The following is a 19,918-nucleotide window of genomic DNA, read 5'->3' as shown; positions in this document are numbered from 1 at the left end:
ATTTCACAAAATCAACCGAAAAAGAGTGCAGAGAATGAAGTCAAAAGTGTTGGTGCGCTGGAGTGCATCAAGCAGTGACATTCTAATTGTGATCAAATTTTTTCAGAAATTCTCCAGACGTGAAGATACAGGGAAAATCTTTGGAAACTTTGTACGGGAATTAATGGAGTGAGCATTGGAGTAGTAAAAACGATTTTCGAAATCGAATAATTTAGGAAAATAAAACATCTTTTTTTTTCTATACAATGCTTTCTCTACATCCTCTTTTTCCACCTATCCGCGGAAGGTTTTCTATATAACCAAACGCAATTAGGTATATAGACGCGGAAAAATGCATAAGAACTATAGAATATCTCAGTCACAATCATTAGAGCTGTTTCGTTTATCACTCGAGTGGAAGGCGAAAAATTCTTAAAGAGCAATTGTTGCTGTTGTAAATAGCACGAACTCACGTAGATACGGAAGAGAGCTTCTTATTTGCGTTAAATTCTAATAATATTATAATTGTTCAGTCGTGAAAAGCCCGCCTAAGAACTGTCTCATAATTTTATTTATTATTAACAGTATTTCAAGTATAAATATTGCATACAGAAACCATTGTTACCCTCCCACAACCGAAATTTCCCCCCAAAAAAGGTAAAATAACAGAGAAATTGTTGAGCATCACCTCTTGCATTGCGCAAGTTTCAAAAATACTTATATATTAGCCGGAATGAAGCGGAATGTCGTCATGATTTGCAGATTGTACAGCCTATGGTAGTATCGGGTGGCGACAAAGGGCGTCTGAAGACGGTGAGCAACTGACGATGTGTACGTACGAAAGCATCACGTTGCAAAAGAACTTCACCATCGCAGTTCCATACACTCACGCGCTCGTCACATGCAATAGGTTGCGTAGATCCACTGGCAATATCATCCGCCCCCGCGGTGCGGAAATGAAATGCTCGAGCACGTACGACGCGTACGAAAGGCAAGTCCGAGACACCACCATGACGTGATGAGAGGCGAAGCAGTAGCCGAAGGTTGTTCAGTATGTTTGTGTGCTGCACAACAATTACATCCACACACCCATCGCCTAGATGGCATGTCGGTGACATGCCAGCAGGACTTCGGCGGCACGCGCAGGAGATATTGGCGCCACTCACCTATAACGACCACAGAAAATGTCAATTACTATAATACATTTTTTAACTGTACACAATATTATACAAACCATGAAAAATTTTCCACGGATTACGTGCCAAGTAGTAGCACCGTCGTGTTCAACTGAAGCACACCGATCACATTCGTCAAAACATTTCGGCGTCTCAGCAGTAGGATCAGAGATGTCTGGAAGTACAGATACTTCACCACGATAGCCTCGATTGCGAAAAAATTTTCGAAGGCCAGAGTAATCGTAGCGCCGTGGTCCCATCCAACGCAGCCTCTCGCTTTCGCGCGCTATATCACCTAGGTATCCGTATGACAACACACTTGCGTACAGCCGTGTTCTACACACAAAACAAAATTCTATTAAACATACTTAATATACAGTCACTAAGTAGAGAGGTACACAGAGAGGAAATTTTCAAAGTGTTCTTTTTGAATAATCCAAAGCATTATTCCATGAAACTTAAAAGATAAGTGTGGGAAGCGCCAATCGGTGGTGCGAATATCAAATTTCAGATTGTTATAAAATTGAAGTCTAAAGGAAGAACTGATAATTATACAAAAGACTTACTCGTCGCCGCAGGATACACTACAAAGATCAAGATCGGAACGTAAGCCAAGAATTAGATGCAGAGCACTAGTGACGGGATCATCAGTGCCATGTAGACAGAAAGCTACCGTATTAGTACTTCCCGCTGGGATGATAGCCGCAGGTAGTTGAGGTCGTGGTAATGTTATACTCGAAATAGCTATATTACGTTCGCGGCACTCGCGTGCAACGAGTCCGTTGAATAGCTCTGCAAATGTTCCATCTCCACCAACGCAAGCTACACTGTCAAAAGCTTGCAAAGGTCGCTCCTAGAAATAGAAAAAAAATCATTCAGCAACTCCATCATTTTGGGAAATGTCATTTTTTCCAGGAGTTGAGATTTGCAATTATAGATACGCATTATTTGTTAAAGCTCGAGGGTCCCAAAATCATCGAATCCAAAAAATAAGTATGAGGGATTGTGCTTAGTAGACACCTTTGAATTGGATATTCATTACGAATTATAATTACTGTATTGGATAATTGGATATTTTCTGTTGCTCTGTCCATTCGCTGTGACAAACGCGCTATGAGATTACGTAACAGGAGAAAAATTACCTAAATCCCTCAAATAGATAAAAAAAAAATACAATGACTACCTTCTGAAAATACACCTAAATTATCCTGACTCACCTCTATTGTTTCCTTGATCTCATGAGGTCGTTGCGTAACAATAATCTCTGTACGCACACCAGCCAGCTCTAACAGTGGGCGCACGTGGCGCTCATATACCTTGAGTGCTGTTCGTCGCCCTCCAAATGGATTTATGAATAACAGCAGCCTACGTGGTCGGTGAGTATGAGAATTTAACTGGCGACTTATCTCGATTGTCCATGTGGCTACTACACCGGGTTCTGTGGCGCTGAAAGTCGTGCGACTCACTCGCCAAACTGAAGTTTGCTGTGTAGCGTGATGCAATGTGAAGGTGGTGTCACGCTGAGTCACTGCTACAACATCCAGTAGCGAAACCTGTGAAGCAAGTGTATAGTAAGTCGCTGTATTGAACTTTAAAGCCGAATACCATACCTGTTGGCGCTTTTGCGGGCGATTTACGGGCTCCCAAGCCATGAATCCTGCATGAAGCAATGCCCGCACGCGCTTAGACTGCACGTGGAAAGCCGCAAGCAGGACATGCTCGTGCTCCTCCATTTATACATTCATGACTGACATTTAGTGACTATCCCAATTGCACACAACTCAAGACACTTAAAGGGTGAATCCCTGAAACCGAGCGTCGTACGATATCCATTGTTTTTCCATTTGATTCGTCCCAATGTGGAATGGGATGAATGTCTTATGTTATCCAATGACGCATTGCACAGTGTAAGAAATTTGTTATTCTGAAGCGGGAAGCACGGCGATAGAGATAGTCTTTTAAACACTTGCTCAAATTTCGCTGCACAGATTTGCGCCGAGGAGTTTTTTGTGGCGTTTTGGGCTTTTCCGGTGGCAATAGAAAAGTCATATATCTCATTTTACCAAAAGCACCACAGGAAACCCTGTCTTCTCGGCCTCTGTCAAGTTCGACAGAACTGTTCCTTGGAAGCGCACAAGAGTTGTGTCCTTGTTTCACAGTCCCCTATTCTCCGGATTTCCTTCCTCGCCTTCTTCACCGTCTCACATTTTGCCCCCAATTCATCCAGTGAATCATCTTCAGCACTCTCTTCGGCTTCATCGCAAAGTAGATGTCATCGACACATCCTGGTGCGAGAGAGATGCTGGGCTGGTGACTCGAAACATCGGCTGGAGTGACTTAGCCATTGAGGCTGTTTGGCTCAGAGCGGAGCCTAAAGTCAGGCAACAAGGGGTCTAGGAGGCCAAGTCAACCTTTCGAAACCTCTGGACCCTGCCTTCTAACACGGCAGAAAGTCGCAGCGGTGACAGTAGGTCGTGGGGCGTGGAAACACGGCGCTGGGCTCTTGCATTTGATGTCCGAGCTTGAACTGCTTCGTCACCTGCGCCTTCCTGATCAACTTGTCATCGCGCAGATTGCAGACATTGACCTGAAGGCTCCATGTTGAACATTCCGTTCATCATCGTGTTGATCTGCTTAGGCGATTCCGGAGCAATCTTGCGCCTCTTCTAAACTCCACTATTTTCCGGATTCTCTTCGGCACTCCTCTTGCTCTTGCTCTGTGCGCCGTGCTAGACCCTCTCCCTCCCTCCCAAGATCCTCCCACTGACCATCGCTCTCCGACGCCTTCTTTTCACTGTCTTCTCGGCCGCTGACTGGGAGTCACTCTCAGACGGCGGCTTTGGTGACTCACGCATCCTCCTTTTCCTCGGATGCCTCCTTGAGCGGTGTTTTCTGTAATGCTTTCTCCATATAAATGAAATATTCGCTGAACAGATTCGCGCTAAGGAGTTTTTTGTGGCGTTTTGGGCTTTTTCTCATCTTCTTCTTCTTCGTGGATTCCAGAACCACTTCAACGGCCTTCAACTTTCCCTTAAAAGCCCTCTTGGCGGACTACGAGGATTTCCTTCCTGTGCAGTGATTACTGGCGTCTCCTCCTCACACTTGACCAGCTGCTGTGCTCCTTCTTCCTCAACTCCGCCTTGAGACGCTCCAGGCCAACGTGCTCCTCATACATTTTCCTCTTCAACACCTGCTATCGTTCCTTCAAAACCAGCAGCCTCACGATTTTTCTGCATAAATTCCTGACAGCGCGCCGTGTTAGGCCCTCTGCCTCCCTCCCAAAATTCTCTCACTGACCATCACTCTCCGACGCCTTCTTTTCCGCCTTCTCTTCCTCTGACTGGGAATCAGTCTCAGTTGGCGGCTTTGATGATTCATGCATTCTCCTTTTCCTCGGATGCCTCCTTGAGCGGTGTTTTTTACAATAGGTGAAACTAAAAACTTTTCACTAAGATGAATTCTTGCACGGAAAATTGACTTTAAAAATAATTTCGGTGACCACGAGGCCTGAACAAAGGAAAAAACAGTCGTATGACTCGTACCACGAGTTGGGCGCCAATGGATGTGATTTTCTTTTTGCTTCTCGCGTTCTATTATTTTTCTGATGGCTTATACACTAGATCTAACTTTAAAGTAAAAATCGGCAAATATTCATTCACAAATCTCTATTCTGTCAGCCTTCTTAACTCTAACTCAAACGTGAGATGCAAGATATAGATGCAGGCTTTACACAGTGTTAATGAACTTCAAGCTTTTCATATTTAACACTACGCACGCCACACAGCCAACGGTTATGGCGATGCTTTACTTCTCTCCTCAGCGACCTGTGGTCATGGTTTCTACTTAAGTACCTCTATTACATTTATATCGGATGTAAATTTTTCCTGAGCGAGATGACAAATAAATAAATAATAATATTGATTATGACACAAAATTGCACCCGTAACAGTCTCCCTAGGATTACTAAAGAAAAAAAACCAATAAAAAAATTTCTTGTCCCGTCCTCCACTATATATATATATATATCTGTAATAATTGTTTCTAATATGAAGGAAAAATATTTAATTTACGGTAATTCCGACTTTATCCACTGCTCCTGCCCGAATCTAATCTTGGCCTCCCTCACAATGCACCATTATAACCACACAAAATTCGAATACTTCTCAATTTCAGAAATTTACTCGCAGTTGCAGCGTTAAGGAATACCCATGTGCTTAGAATGTAAGGTAGATAGAGACCCTGAAGGGGAAGACAGAGACCCTGAAGGGGAAGACAGAGACCCTTAGAGACACGGACGCTACAAATAAACTACAATTGTAGCGACTTATTGACGTCGCACCCGCGCATAAAGGTCTAGGTTGCTAGAAAATGTGGCTGCGAAAGTGAGTGAGCTTTGGAGAAGGCTCTAGCAACAGCAGTTTAAATACTTTTTTACAATTCAAATGCATCTACCGACTTCTCAACTATGCCATTTCCCATCGCATAAGAAAAGGGCAACAGTTTGAAAAATTTAATCTTTTCAAAAAGATCAAACAAGCCGAAAACTCATAGTGCCTGAATGAAAAGAAGAGAACAAGACAAGAATTTCCCTGAATAACTGCTACTATTTGAAAGATCGCATGTATATATGGATAGGAAATTTCACTCCAATAGAAAATCTAAACCCGAATGATCAAAAACTGGGGCAAAAATCCCAATGCAAGAACAAGGAGTTGATACTTCTTACACAAAGAAATTTATTCTAATTAAAAAACGTCATTGAAATACAACTCTAAAATAGGCCTCCTAAACGTAATAATGGTTTGCTTGCAACCACAATTATGCAATGCATTCAAAAAAAAATTTATTTCCATTTACTGGAAATTTTATTGATTGTTTGGTATTAAATGTATACTTTTTTTTAAATTGTATGTTAATAGTGGGATATCTTGTTTTTCAATTCATTACTACATAATGATCTTGCCAAACTTTGGGTCAAGATTAGTGTGATTTTGAAGAAAAATAATAATAGTAACATTGTAACAACCGAGAGTTACGCAATCTGATCTTGAATGTGTCCCTATTCCAATATTCCGGATATATTCCATTTTTTCCTACTTTTATTCTATAAATGTTATTCTCATTTTATTCCAATATTTTAACTCATTCTGAAATATTCCTTTATTCCGGAATACATCCTATTTAGGAGGAATATTTTGGAATAACACAGGGGATTGCAAGAAATTCAAATGTGGTGTCAGAAACTCGATTCCTCCATATGTCAATCGATTTGACGATGGCATCGGCGTGCACACAATCGATTATTTTTTGAGAAATTTTTTTCCAGTTTTTCATGGTTTCAAGTACCATAAAAGACAAAAAACACCCGAAAATATGTATTTATTAGCACTAAAAGCTTTCAAACACAAGAATTTTGAATTTCTCTGCACAAAATATGTCATGAAAAACGCTCGAGCATATGCTTGACTATGCCACTGTTCGCGGTTCAGGAAAGAAAATCTACTTTCCCCAATTTTTCTCTGGAACAAATGTTGGTCCTTATATGATTATTGACCACACGATAAGTGCTATTGAAGAGCGATCTTCTGCAGCAGATTTTCATGTCAAAATTTTGTATCCTTAGCAACTTTTTGAGGCCATTGATCGTATTTAAAAGAAAGCCAATATTTTCTAGTTGTTTATTTTAGCGACCTGGATAGGATTTGAGGGTCGAATTGTACAAAAATGTTGCAAAGAAATTTGCACTGCAAAGGCAAATTGTCTAAAATATGACAAGAATAGCCGTTGAGAACATAACCTAAAAGTTTCATCGATTCCCATACAAAATCGACTACTTGCAATCCCCTGGAATAACATAAATAAATTTTTCGTAATTGATTTAATTTAATTCGAAGACGATCAGATGGCGCAAGAAGCCACCCACGTGGAAAGACATGAACAAGATTCAATTGAAACATCCGTATAGGAGTGATAGCATAATGGTAGAGCATGCACTTGCAGATCATGATGTACCGAGTTCAATTCTGGTGCGTTGCGCTTTTTTTCCTCGCTTTGCATTCTTTTCCTATTATCCCACGTATTTCCTTTCTAATTTTTGGTTTTTATGAATATTTATCCCTCAAATAGAATTTCTTTCTGAATAATTGTCCTCCCACGCGACCGCTGTAAACTTGTCGGTCAGACGACGAGACCAGGTTCGGTTATTCCCATTATATTCCGATATTCTCAATTTATGCCATTATTCGGGATACATCCTAAATATTCCATTATTCCGGAATATATCCTAAATATTCCATGATCCCGGAATAATTCAACGTTCATACGGATGTTTCAATTGGATCTTATTCATGTCTTTCCACGTAACTGGCTCATACTATAATAGCAACCTTTTCAAAAGCATTAATCAATTTAATAAATATCTGGATTGGAATATGGCTCATAGTATCCAGAAATATGTCGCCTAAGATTCAAAAATATTTGGGAAAAAATAGAATATAAATAAATTAGTTTCATTCCATTATTCTGGAATAATGGAATCAATCCATGTGTTTTATTCCATTATTCTTTATTACTTTTTTCCGGATTATACTAAAAATATTCCAATTTATTCCTATATATTCTCAAATATTCCGCTATTTCCTTATTATTCCATTATGCCTGCAAACATTCCAGATATTCCTGGCCAAACGTATCCATATTCCGAGCTTGTGTAGCCCTAGGTGATTATGCAAGTGATAAATGTACTCGCTGTTATTGAATAAATGTAATGTAATTGTCAAGATGTGGTGTACACAGTTCAGTTTAGCCCTATTATTTCCCCTTTGAGAAGTCCGTTGATCATAACGGACGTAATGATTAACAGACGAAAAGATGAATCGACATCTCGCGCGCCGCCCGCACAAACTTTATTAAAGATTCCGAATCACCCCGGTAGCGCCCTTTGCCTAATCTTTCAATTGGAAATTTCTTTTCAATACTTATCTTTTGGAAGATGGCCTTCTGCTTCCTGCAGAATCCTGAAGTTTTCCGTCCAATTCAAGCTGGCTAAGCAAAGCTTAAAAAGCAGTTGACTTGAAGACTTCTCCTGGCCATTGGCTCCACTATTTGACTTCACGAGCCAGTCGTTGTCTTCACGATGTGAGTTTCACGACCTGCGTGACACATTTTGTAGCATAGTCATGCCTACTCACGTTCACTCACCACACGCGCGGCGATGTGATACGGCATTCTGACACTATTGTGGGTGATTTTCACCCGAATTTCACACAACAAAGAGTGTAGCACATCCTCCGGGTGTCTTAGGGAATTTTTTGATCTACAAGATTGTCCGAGCATGCGATAACACTGATTAAGATAACTCTTCAGCGTGCACGTGTACTGATGGCCATGCGGAACACCACATGGTTGTGACAGCAACGCCGCATATGTCTGTCACTCTGCCCGATAGCAAGCCGTCTTGGTAGTGAGGAAACGTCGTGTGACATTCACGAGACTGTCATAAAAATGTTACAATCGCTACTTAGAAAATTTTGTTAAAAATATGCAGTGGTTACGAACATTTTTTGTCAAACCCAACCCCCACTCTTATGTCTGCCATTTTGAACACCCCCAAAATACGCTTTCCTCAATTATTCAGCCCCTATGGCATGAATCGGGCTCAAATTCTGGTATGTTATAGCTGACTTCAAGACCTTTCCAACCAACCGTCACTTAAGGACCTAGGACCTTCTGGACCCTAGATACATCGGTTCGGATTTCAAAAATAAAAATGGCCATAGCTTCGCTTCTAATTAACCGATCGGAATGATTTTGTAGTAATTGGAAGGGTCTCATAAAATGCCATCACCCACCAAAACAACATAACTTGGTAGGACCACCGCTAGAGGCGCTAAAGTCGAAAAAAACCATTTTTGAAATTTCAAAAACGAATAACTCGAAAACGAAATCATAAGTTTTCTTCAAATTTTCATATGTTGTAGCTGAAGTCAAGACCTTTCCAACGAATCGTTACTTTTATGGCCCCTATTCATTAGGAGCGGAGATATAGAAGGTCCAAGTTCACACCTTTACCGGCGCATATCTCCGCTGTTTACCAACCGATTTCGATCGACTCGTTACCACAAGACGGGTCTAAACGCCCTTTAGTAGGCTATATTTACCATTAGTCTGTGATGTCATAAGGAATGACGCCATATCGAAAAACCTTTGAACACCTTTATGTCGGCAAATAGAGCATAAATTTTTTTTAAATTTCAGTACGTTGTAGTTCAGGTTAAGACATCTCTAAAAATAGATTATACTTTCTCGTGGATGCAATGAAACCGGAGTTAAGGCGGTTCATACTTTTAATTTTGAATACGATATAACTTCGGTTCTATCTACCCGATCTTAATAATTTAGGACTCGTTGGTAAGCTCTTGTAAAACTATACGACTATTTAAAACAACAGAAGTTTATCACACTACTTCTAGAGGAGCTAATGTCAATAACAAAATTTTAAGTAAAAATTTTGTTCCAAGTTTACACTACTTTGAGATAGTTTTTAAGTATTTCAATAATCCAGATCAAGGCGTTTCCATAATTACATCAACCTTTTCTATCGAAAAAAAAAGAACCAGAGTAAAGGTTGTTTGAATTTCATATTGCATATGAAAATTTCCATGCTTTTTTCCTTCTCACCAAATCAAGTTGGCCACGGAAGAGAGAAATTATAAATCTGGGATAGCAAGCACACGCGATGCGTATGCTTATCCACTTTTCTTATACGTCTGTGTTCGAACGTAATAATAAATAATAATTATACTTTTTTATTTGTTTGTCGTTAATGCCCTTGTTAACAGATTAAACAATAATTGAGGCTATATGCACCCATTGGGTTAATATTACATTTAAAATTTTTAAGACGGAGAAAAACTACAATATTTGGTGTGTCTGATGGAAATTTGTGTTCCCAAACTTTTTCCGCAATTCGCCAATTTGACGACTCTATTTGTGCTATTTTGAGGAAAATAAATTTATTTCAGTCCGCTGAATCACACTTAAGCATTGCCTTTCGATTGGGATTATTTTTGGCTTAAATCGGTGCTTTCAAAATGTTAAGCAAAAAAATTGGAAAAATGTGTGCTAGGACAGTAATGACTGTCAATTGATACTCAGGAGCCGGTCTGAAGTCGATTATCTATGGCGGACGCAAAATTTTCCTAACAAAATGAGATTTTTTTTCTAAATGATAAGAAGATCGGTGAAATTCACCCTTTTCGGGTCATGCGATATTTATTCTGAGCTACAAATTAATTCCATACCATATCAGCATATTTTTGATAATATAAAATCGAATAAAATGAAATTGTTGTGTCTTATGTAATTATTTGGTTCAATATTGAAACATTTTATTTCACCATGTGAAAAAGTATGTGCAAAAGCGTCATTTTTGTCAAAGGCGACTGTCTATTAAATGTCGTTCCATTTGTCTTGCTTACTCGACAACTGCAGGATGATGGACATTCGGCGACACTGAAATATAAAAAAAATATCGGTGCACTTGTCGCAGCTTCTCGTGAGATATATATGGTATATGACTATTTACACTACGGTTTTTTGCACATTCGATAGTCGGCCGATAATCTGCGGATTATCGCATATTACCGGGATGTCACAGCTGAATGACGGAAAGACTATCGGGGTCTGTCTGACGGCCGTCATCCAGCATCAGGACGGCCAACTACTCTGGCGCCAACGGGAACTTTTCCGCCAATTGGTCGACCTCGCACCAAATGAGCGGTGATCACTACACTTTTTTTTCGAGATGTAGTTTGTAAAAATTCTCTTTGCATTCGGTTTCACAGTATTACTGCGACTTGCTGAATAAAATAAGTAAATCATATACGTAGAAGAGCAAGTAAAAGAGGGTTTTTCTCACTTCCTGGTGGTGTCCAACCACAATTTTTCTCTCTATATTATTCCTCCTGACCTGGCGGCATTAACCGGCAGCGATCTCTAACTAATTTATCAGAGACAGTAATCAAGTAAATCCAATCGAATCTATCGCATACACACTTGTTTTCCTAATTGCGACTTGCAGGATCATAAAATTCCTAATTTACTCATATTCTAGGTTTGTGCGAATTTTCACCCGCTGCATTTGAATCGATCCGAAGAAAAGCATATCCATGTGCTAACAATAGACAGTGAATGTGCAGCTTTTGAGAGCTTTGAGATATTGATGAACTGAGTATTGAGATAATCATTCACCCACAAGAACATGATATGGCGAGAAAGATGCAGTGTCGTCACATTTATGGAATGCACGTTGTCCGCCATTATTTTTTATTATACTGTTCAGAGATGAATTCCTTCATTCATCATTACTGCAAATTATTTTTACTTTCACCAAAGAACGATGACAGTCCCATGCAAAGTCTAACGATCAGTGGCGATCGATCCTATCAATTTTCAAATGAATAAAGAATGGATGAAACATCTTTTTCTTTTCAGAGAAGATCCGCTAGATTTTTTTTACGACGAATCAACTCAATTCGAAAAGTAAAAGCAGTATTACTGTTATTCATTACAGATTGTTTACATGATGCCAGTGAATGTATTACTCCTCATGCACTGCAAACGCACATAAAGACGTGAAGTGAATACCCCAAAAGTTTATTATGTCGGAATCTTGACGCGTGCGCGCGCAGTAGTAAATTCTTGACGTCCGAATTGCAGCCACGGAGCAAGGATGTCTGTGAAGGTGAATGGTGAATTACTGTGTTGCACTCTATTAACCTGTCTCTCTTTCAGATGACACGCTACCGTGCTGCAGAGTTTGTGGACGAGGACACAAGTTCTATGGGGAGCATCCATATGGCGGCAGGTAGCAATAATTCGCCATCATCCATCCATATTCGCTATCACGCGGCGCGCCAGAGTGTGGTAAGTAGGTACTGATGTATTTTCGTGTAGAAATAGGGGATATTATTACCGTGTCAGAAAATTTTCAAAAATATTAACGAACTAAGTAATGCTTCTTTGCATTATAATATGTTTTTTCTTTATTGCATTGTCCTTTGGAAAATAGTGCAATATTTATTTAACGCTGTTTTTTTTATTATTTTTTACGATACTTATCAGTACGAAGTCTGCAATTTCCTTTTTTTACACAATTTTAGTGAAAAAATATCACTGATATGGACTAATTAGACTCAGACTGTCGATTTCAATTATTTATCATTATTTGCATGTAATTCGTACCGATATGGTTTGTTATTGAGAAGAACTTGCCGAAACTTCAATGTAGTAGAATAGATTGTTCCACCCTGACGGCGAATAATAACGAGCACAATAACGTGGTCACTAAAATTCTTATCGGTCGAGCTGGGCGACGCTCGCTCTACTTCTAATCCCCCAAAAAACGTTTTGTCAATTTGTTTAGCCCCTAAGGCATGGATCAGGTCCACATTCCGGTATATTTTAGCTGGCTGCAAGACCTTTCTAACGAACCGCCATTTAAGGACCCAGGACCTTCCGGACTCTAGATTTAAAGGCCCAAATTCTGAACCTAAAATGGATATTACTTTGTTTATAATTGACCTATCAGAATGATTTTGTATTCGTTGCAAAGTTTCGTAAAATGCCTTCTCCTACCTGAACATCATAACTTGGTAGGATCACCGCTAGGTACGCTAAAATCAAAATACCGATTTTAAAAAATTCAAAACTAAAGAACTCGACAAAACGACAGTGCATTTTCTTTGAATTATAGTATGTTCTAGTAGATCAGATCGTCTCTACAAATAGGCTATAACTTTTCCCCAATACAATAGAACCGGAGTTATGACGGTTTAAAGTTTTAATTTCAATTACGCTATAACTTAAAATAAGAGTTTTGGTAATTTAAAATTTTCTTATTAAAACGGGATTGATCGACTTGGACACATTTTGATTTGGTTGCGTCGCCCAGCTCACCCACAAGCTAACCCTGACGTTTGCTTATCACGTCCTTTTAGTTTGTTTCTGTGCAAAAAGCCGGATTTACTGCAATGATATTAATAGCTCAACGACCTTTTTCTAAAATTATATATCCATTTTCTTCGATTTCATAAGTTTAACATTTTTTATTGTAATTTTTTGTTTCATATTTAATACCGAGTCAACTATTCACAAGAATTACAGTTAATCTTTACCCAACCTATCTCTGCAGCTATACACTTTCTTCAGGGCTATATTTTGCTTGAGATATGTTCTGAATGCGTCAAATTTGTTTTTGGCTTGCTTATGCAAAGGATTGGGGGTTTCTTCCCGAACGTGGCGGAAACTTTAATTCCCTCACAATTAGACAAGGGTGAATTGCACAGAGTCGAATATTAAAAATTATAATATTTTCAGTGTTTTTATTCAAGTTTATCTATCTTTATTTTACCAGTGGAGTGTGCTATGGCGTTCGCGTAGCCAGCTCGAGCGCTGGCTTCTCCTAAGCGGCAGTGCGATGCTAATAGCGTTCCTGACCATTCTTGTATGTATAACTCGTCGGGACGCATCACCACGTGTACTGCACGTAGAGCCACCGTCAGGACCGTGTCTCTCTGCTAATTGTATTCACGCGGCTAGTGCCATATTACGCGCAATGGATCTCGCTGCCGATCCCTGTGATGACTTTTACGGTTACGCGTGCGCTCAGTGGATCAGGCGCAACCCTATTCCTGATGGAAAGAGCATTTGGGGCACATTCGGCGTTCTTGAGCAACAAAACCAGCTGGTGAGTAAAAGGAAAGAAAGAATAAAAGAGAAAATGCAAATTATTTTCCATAATTTTTTTAGTTCCTGTTAAGGCCGAATTACACAGACGGGGAAATTTGTTTAGATTTGTGTGAGTGGTCAGCGAACCGAAGAACGGGACGCCGACAGCATCAGGGCCATCGATCTGGCCTATTGCATATCCCCTTTTGTTTGTTGACGTGGAGATCTTTCCAATCTAATCAAAGGCTGGTATTACCTGGCCAACCAGTTTTGCGAAAAAGATTCAGCAGATTTTGAGGTTATGATTCTGAAAGTTCATCTATCCGTAATATTGGTCTCCTTAAACACGCAAGGTACAGGACCGTCTGCTCGGTTTCCCAACAGCCTCTGCTAATTTGACCTCTAGGAATATTCTTGGGATGACAGTTTAGACAGTGACGTATTAAAAGGTTGGCAAGTGCCCTGGTTCTCCAGCGACAGTCACACTCACTTTAGAAGCTGTACTTTACATCATAACTCCTGTATATATGATCACAGAAAAAATAAAATCTCGTAAAATCGCCTAAAATGACATCAGGGAGGTTCAATATGGAAAAATAACACTAAACAAATGGGGGTCATTTCTACGAAATTTCAAAAATGCGGATTTTCAAATTCTGTGCAATCGACAGTCGAAAATTTAAAGTAGACTACTTTGAACTTAGGTTTTACATCCTCATATTGCAGTTTTGGGTATAGTAAATTGATATGTTTAGTGTACATGAACTCGACAGGTGCTGAAAAACGCCCTGGAGCGTCCCGAGGACCAACTAGCGTCGAAAGCGGAACGCAAGGCAAAGCTCTACTATAAGTCATGTTTAGACGAGGACGAGACTATGGAGAAACGCGGAGCGGAACCCTTGCAGCGCCTAATCCGCCTGGTGGGTGGCTGGAATGTAACAGCAAGTGGTTGGAACGCAAGCATGTGGACTTTGCAGCGAAGCTTACAGATCTTACAGAATCGTTATAACATGGGCGGCCTATTTGGTTGGGCTGTGGGAGAGGACGACCGCAACAGCTCACGTCATATTATTCAGATTGATCAAGGTGGTTTAGCTTTGCCCACACGCGATAACTACCTTAACCGCACAACCCACGAGCGTGTTCTGACAGCCTATCTAGATTACATGGTGCGCGTGGCTGTGCTACTTGGGGGCGATGAGATTGATGCAAAGCTGCAAATGTCACAGGTACAGCACTCAATATTATCTATCTTAGAATTCCATTTTAAGAACACCAATGCAGTGATTGCTGTGCTTAACTTTAAAACTGAGTAGTGAGAGCTGCATAAAATCACTATTATCGTATTGCATTATTATCATATTTTACAGGTGATCGAATTTGAGACTCGTTTGGCGGAGATAACAGTACCACAAGAGGATCGTCGTGATGAGGAAACGATATATCACCAAATGACCCTAGCGGAGCTACAAGCACGCGCACCTTTTTTAGATTGGCGGAGTCACTTCGAAGATGCCTTGCGTCTCGTGAAGCGTAAAGTTACAGAGAAAGAGCATGTGGTTGTGTATGCGCCTGAATATCTGGAAAAACTTAGTCACCTCGTATCAAACTATAGCGCCACGTTAAAAGGAAAAGTGTAAGTATAAAATATAATTTGAAATTTTGTCCTTTTATCACTGAAGAATCCAATGTATAATTTACATTTTATAGCCTTAAACAAATTTCTCTATGAATTAAAATACTCATGTTTCTCGAGATTGTCACACAAGAAAGATGAAAAGGACGAATATATTAATTACACTTGTAGCGTGAAAAATAAACTCCCTATTTTAACCTTTAACTACAGTTGGTAAACGTGTTCAAAGTTTAAGACAATCTGTTTTTTTTTTTCAATGTTCTCTCATAGGATTCTTAACAATTACCTTGTTTGGCAAACTGTGCGCTCCTTCACGTCTTGTCTCAGCAAAGCATTTCGCGATGCATATAAGGGTCTCCGAAAAGCTTTGATTGGTTCCGAAGGAGGCGAAGAACCTTGGCGCTATTGTATAACTGACACTACGAACGTAATCGGTTTTGCGATGGGTGCCATGTTTGTTCGTGAAGTTTTCCACGGCGAGGCAAAGCCACAGGCTGAGCAAATGATTGAAACAGTGAGGAAGGCGTTCAAGAACAATTTTGGTCGACTAGGTTGGATGGATGAACGAACACGTGTATTGGCACGTGCAAAGGCAGATGCTATTACAGACATGATCGGTTTTCCCGATTACATTCTCGATCCCGATGCATTGGACACCAAGTACCGTGACTTAGACATAGACGGCAGCAAGTATTTCGAGAACAACCTCCGCGTAAACATGTACAACCTCAAACGTAACCTCGAGAAATTGGATCAACCTGTCAATAAGACACGCTGGGGCATGACGCCATCCACAGTTAATGCTTACTACACACCCACGAAGAATCAGATTGTATTTCCCGCAGGAATTTTACAACCACCCTTTTTTGATGTGAACAATCCACGCAGTTTAAACTATGGCGCTATGGGTGTCGTTATGGGTCACGAGCTCACGCACGCTTTTGATGATCAGGTGATGACCTTTTTTGCAATTCATTCCTCATTTTGTAATTTAAATTTTGAAAAAAACAATTTTTATTCATTAGCAAGACTCATTTACTAATTTAGGGGCCGAAATTTGTATGATATGCTTGAGAATTGGATCAATTCCCAGTCAAACACAGACATGTCAAACTTCAAACGTGTAAAAGTTTAACATTCGAAATGAATTAGGAAAAACAGCCCTTGCTATTCTCGCTAAAATAATGTTTTAGAGTTCTAAGCAATCCCATAATGTGTATGAAAAGAACAATGGTGAAATATTCTTAAAATCATAAAATAATTAGTAAGCGCATTATAATAGGAATTTACTGTAAACATAATTCATGTTCATGCTTTAAAATAAGAGCCACAATTGCAGATTTATCCATCATCGCATGTGTAAGACGACTCACCTGGGGGCCTAGGGAGCCCCTTCTACAGTTTCCGATCATTTTCTCTGTTTGTTATACATTCAAAAAACAACCACTGTAGGTCGTGGTTAAATTACACACTCAGGCGATAAAAAATGATTTAACACATGTGGGCCAGAATAGCAAACAACACAAGTGGTGAATGCTTTTACACAATCGTCATTTTAAGCCTTACACATGTGGCTCAGAATAGCAAAAGTGTGTCTTAAACCAATCTAACACATTCTTATGTGACTGAGAATTAATCCTGATATTTTTTTGATTCTTAATATTGATGACAAATTTTTCCGTTCATTTATCCAATCAAATTGTCTTGTCCGTTCCGTTTTTGGTACCACATTTGAACTTCTTGCAATTCCCTGGTCCATTCATAATTTCATTTAATACGAGTTTTGAATCAACATATCGAATCAGGTCACAAATATCAATTTATAGTGAATGACTTACGATTAAAAAAGACCTTGGCTTTAAGAAAATTATTCTAAGTCATGTAAAAAGAACTTGTCACACATGAATGTTTTTCTCCTGAAATCGAATACATTGTATAATTTATTTGACAGTGCCCATTGGAATCTTCGAGAGAATTCTTGATGATTTGACTTATTTCTAAATTTTTGGAAGAAATAACTTTAATAAAAATTATATATTTTAATAATAGTTGATTTTTAATCAATTAGCCATTTAACTAACAAATTAGAAGTAGTATTCTTAGTATTATCTTGAACTTTCCAGTTGAAATAAGAGAGAAAAACACCCGTTCGGTTAATGCGGAAGAGTGTGTACTTGTAATATTAGTAGTAACCGATATATGATAATTTTATGCTATTTGTAGGGCCGTGAATATGACAAGGATGGTAATTTACATCAATGGTGGGCCAACGAGACCATTGAACGCTTCAAGGAGCGCGCAGAATGTATGCGTAGACAGTATGCATCTTATCGTGTGTCGGGACGTGCTCTCAATGGTCGCCAAACACTAGGAGAAAACATTGCTGATAATGGCGGCCTCAGAGCAGCTTACCACGCTTTTATGTCACAACCGGAAGAGCGCCTGGCGCTTCCAGGACTCAATCTTACCCAACGTCAGCTCTTTTTTGTTGCATTTGCTCAGGTATGCAAATCATTTTAATGTGATATTACAAAATGGGAGTGTGGTTGAGTTATCAGCAGAGCATGATAGCAGTAAACAGCCGTTGGTGTGGATATCAGATAATGATATAACATGCTTCATTTAAATAATAATCATTATTTATTCAGAAGCATCTGATTCCGCCCAATAATGAAGTGCGATAATACTGACAATAGACAATTCCGTTCAGGTGTGGTGTTCTGCTGTAACAGATGAGACAGTTCATCTCCAGATTGAAAAGGACCCTCATTCCCCACCACGCTTCCGCGTAATAGGGCCTCTGGCAAACATGCCCGAGTTCGCTGCAGAGTTCTCATGTCCACTGGGCAGTCCCATGAACCCAGCGCACAAGTGCCAGGTGTGGTAAACTTATCGGCAGATAAAAATTTATTGTATCTATAATGTAACACTGTGATAAGGTTAGTATGAGTAAAGGTATATGACTCAGTTTGACTTCCAAGCATTCAAACTTAAAAAATGTTTCTTTCTGTTCCACACTATTTCCAATTTCCCAGAAAAATACCACATTGGGCTAAGAAAAAATCTAGCAGTGTGTCTTTAAAAATATACGTCACATAGACACCAGTGTATGAAAGAATGTATAAGTGAGTGGTAATGTATTCGTTTCTGCGCAAATTAGGCAGAACTTTTAACTATTTTCTATTAATATACAACTTGATATACAGTGTTCGATGTTTTTAAATTATATGGAAATGAGACACGTGTGTTGTTAACCGATGACACCCCCAAAAATTTGTACACGCTTTGCCAAAAAATTTAACGAGTAAAGTGTAAAACAAAATTCTTCTGGAAGTGCGAAAATTTTGTGTAAGAACTGAAAAGTGACATTAGACGCCATTTTATTGTACCGTACAAGACAAAAATCTTCAATAAGAGATTAAGTTTAGATTAGATTATTTATTCCACTCAGTGTTTAGTGTAGGCCAACCCTTTTCCTTCGGCCATCGCTGTTTTCGCATTGATACTCACCTGAAGGACTAAACTATGGAAACTTCTTCCATCGGTTGCAACTTTTAAGTTATTCGCATTAATTTTTCCCGAAATCTACTTGACATTCCTAACTACCGCCTGGAAAGCTGGAATATATTAGATCATGATTTTCTGATATTTTTAGTTCGAGGTATATTTTTTCTTTGATCGAAGATTATAAATAGACTAATTTACATTTTCCAGCAACTTCTTTACCAGTTGAACGCTAATGGGAATGACCACACATATGTATAATCAAGTTTAAGTCTGTAGCTGAAACACAGCCTATCGCAAGGCCCATTGATGCCTGGTGCCACCAGCGGTAAGTCGGAGAAGTTGAATCTCACTTTTATAGCGTGAAAAGCGATGAGACCACCACTCCACTTTCCGCGGATGGCAAAAACCTGAGAACACTTTTCTACAAGTCGCAAAAGCAGCAACGAAGTTTGTGATGACCACAGTTGGTGGGTAAAATTAGATCTGACAGTTAGTTGCCATTTTAATCACACCCTATCACTTGCCCACGATCTAAAATACCCGCGAACTGTGGCCCCAATGGCACTGAAATACCGCAGTGTCTGCTCAATGGTCTTTTATAGGCAAAGCCACACCTTGGAAACTTATCGCGTATCGACCACTATCGATATCTTATCAGAGCGCGCGTGTGTAATCCACATATTTCATCATCTTGCCAATCCGTGAGGGCCACATGATAAGACACTAACTAGCTAAGGTGCGCCACAAGATTGAGGTCAGGTGACTGTTCAAAATTCCATGAAATTGTTCCTTATCAATTTAAATTGCGGAAGAAAAATTTTGAAGAGTAACCACTTTTGCCTACACCCATATGTATATATATATATATATATACACATACATATACTTTAAT

The 19,918-nt window shown here is 39.5% G+C and overlaps 2 protein-coding genes across 2 annotated transcripts; one reads left to right on the top strand and one right to left on the bottom strand.

Moving 5' to 3' along the window:
- Window positions 1-36: 36 nt before the first annotated feature.
- Window positions 37-4,987, bottom strand: LOC132257098 (ceramide kinase). Its single transcript, XM_059753836.1, has 5 exons — window positions 2,765-4,987; window positions 2,372-2,707; window positions 1,721-2,007; window positions 1,214-1,490; window positions 37-1,145 (listed from the first exon to the last, which is right to left on the bottom strand). The coding sequence occupies exons 1-5, from the start codon at window positions 2,885-2,887 to the stop codon at window positions 729-731; spliced, it is 1,440 nt and encodes a 479-aa protein (XP_059609819.1). The 5' UTR covers window positions 2,888-4,987; the 3' UTR covers window positions 37-728.
- On the top strand, window positions 2,648-19,384 carry LOC132257093 (endothelin-converting enzyme homolog). Its single transcript, XM_059753824.1, has 9 exons — window positions 2,648-2,725; window positions 11,728-11,898; window positions 11,949-12,080; window positions 13,570-13,902; window positions 14,657-15,112; window positions 15,254-15,519; window positions 15,790-16,471; window positions 17,743-18,021; window positions 18,230-19,384. Exons 2-9 carry the CDS (start codon window positions 11,887-11,889, stop codon window positions 18,404-18,406), a joined length of 2,337 nt encoding a protein of 778 aa, XP_059609807.1. The 5' UTR covers window positions 2,648-2,725; window positions 11,728-11,886; the 3' UTR covers window positions 18,407-19,384.
- The last annotated feature ends 534 nt before the right edge of the window (window positions 19,385-19,918 follow it).

The sequence above is a fragment of the Phlebotomus argentipes genome, unplaced genomic scaffold (genome assembly GCF_947086385.1).
Source record: "Phlebotomus argentipes unplaced genomic scaffold, Phlebotomus argentipes genome assembly contig_75, whole genome shotgun sequence".
Taxonomy (NCBI): domain Eukaryota; kingdom Metazoa; phylum Arthropoda; class Insecta; order Diptera; family Psychodidae; genus Phlebotomus; species Phlebotomus argentipes.
This window is presented reverse-complemented; position numbering and strand designations above follow the sequence as displayed.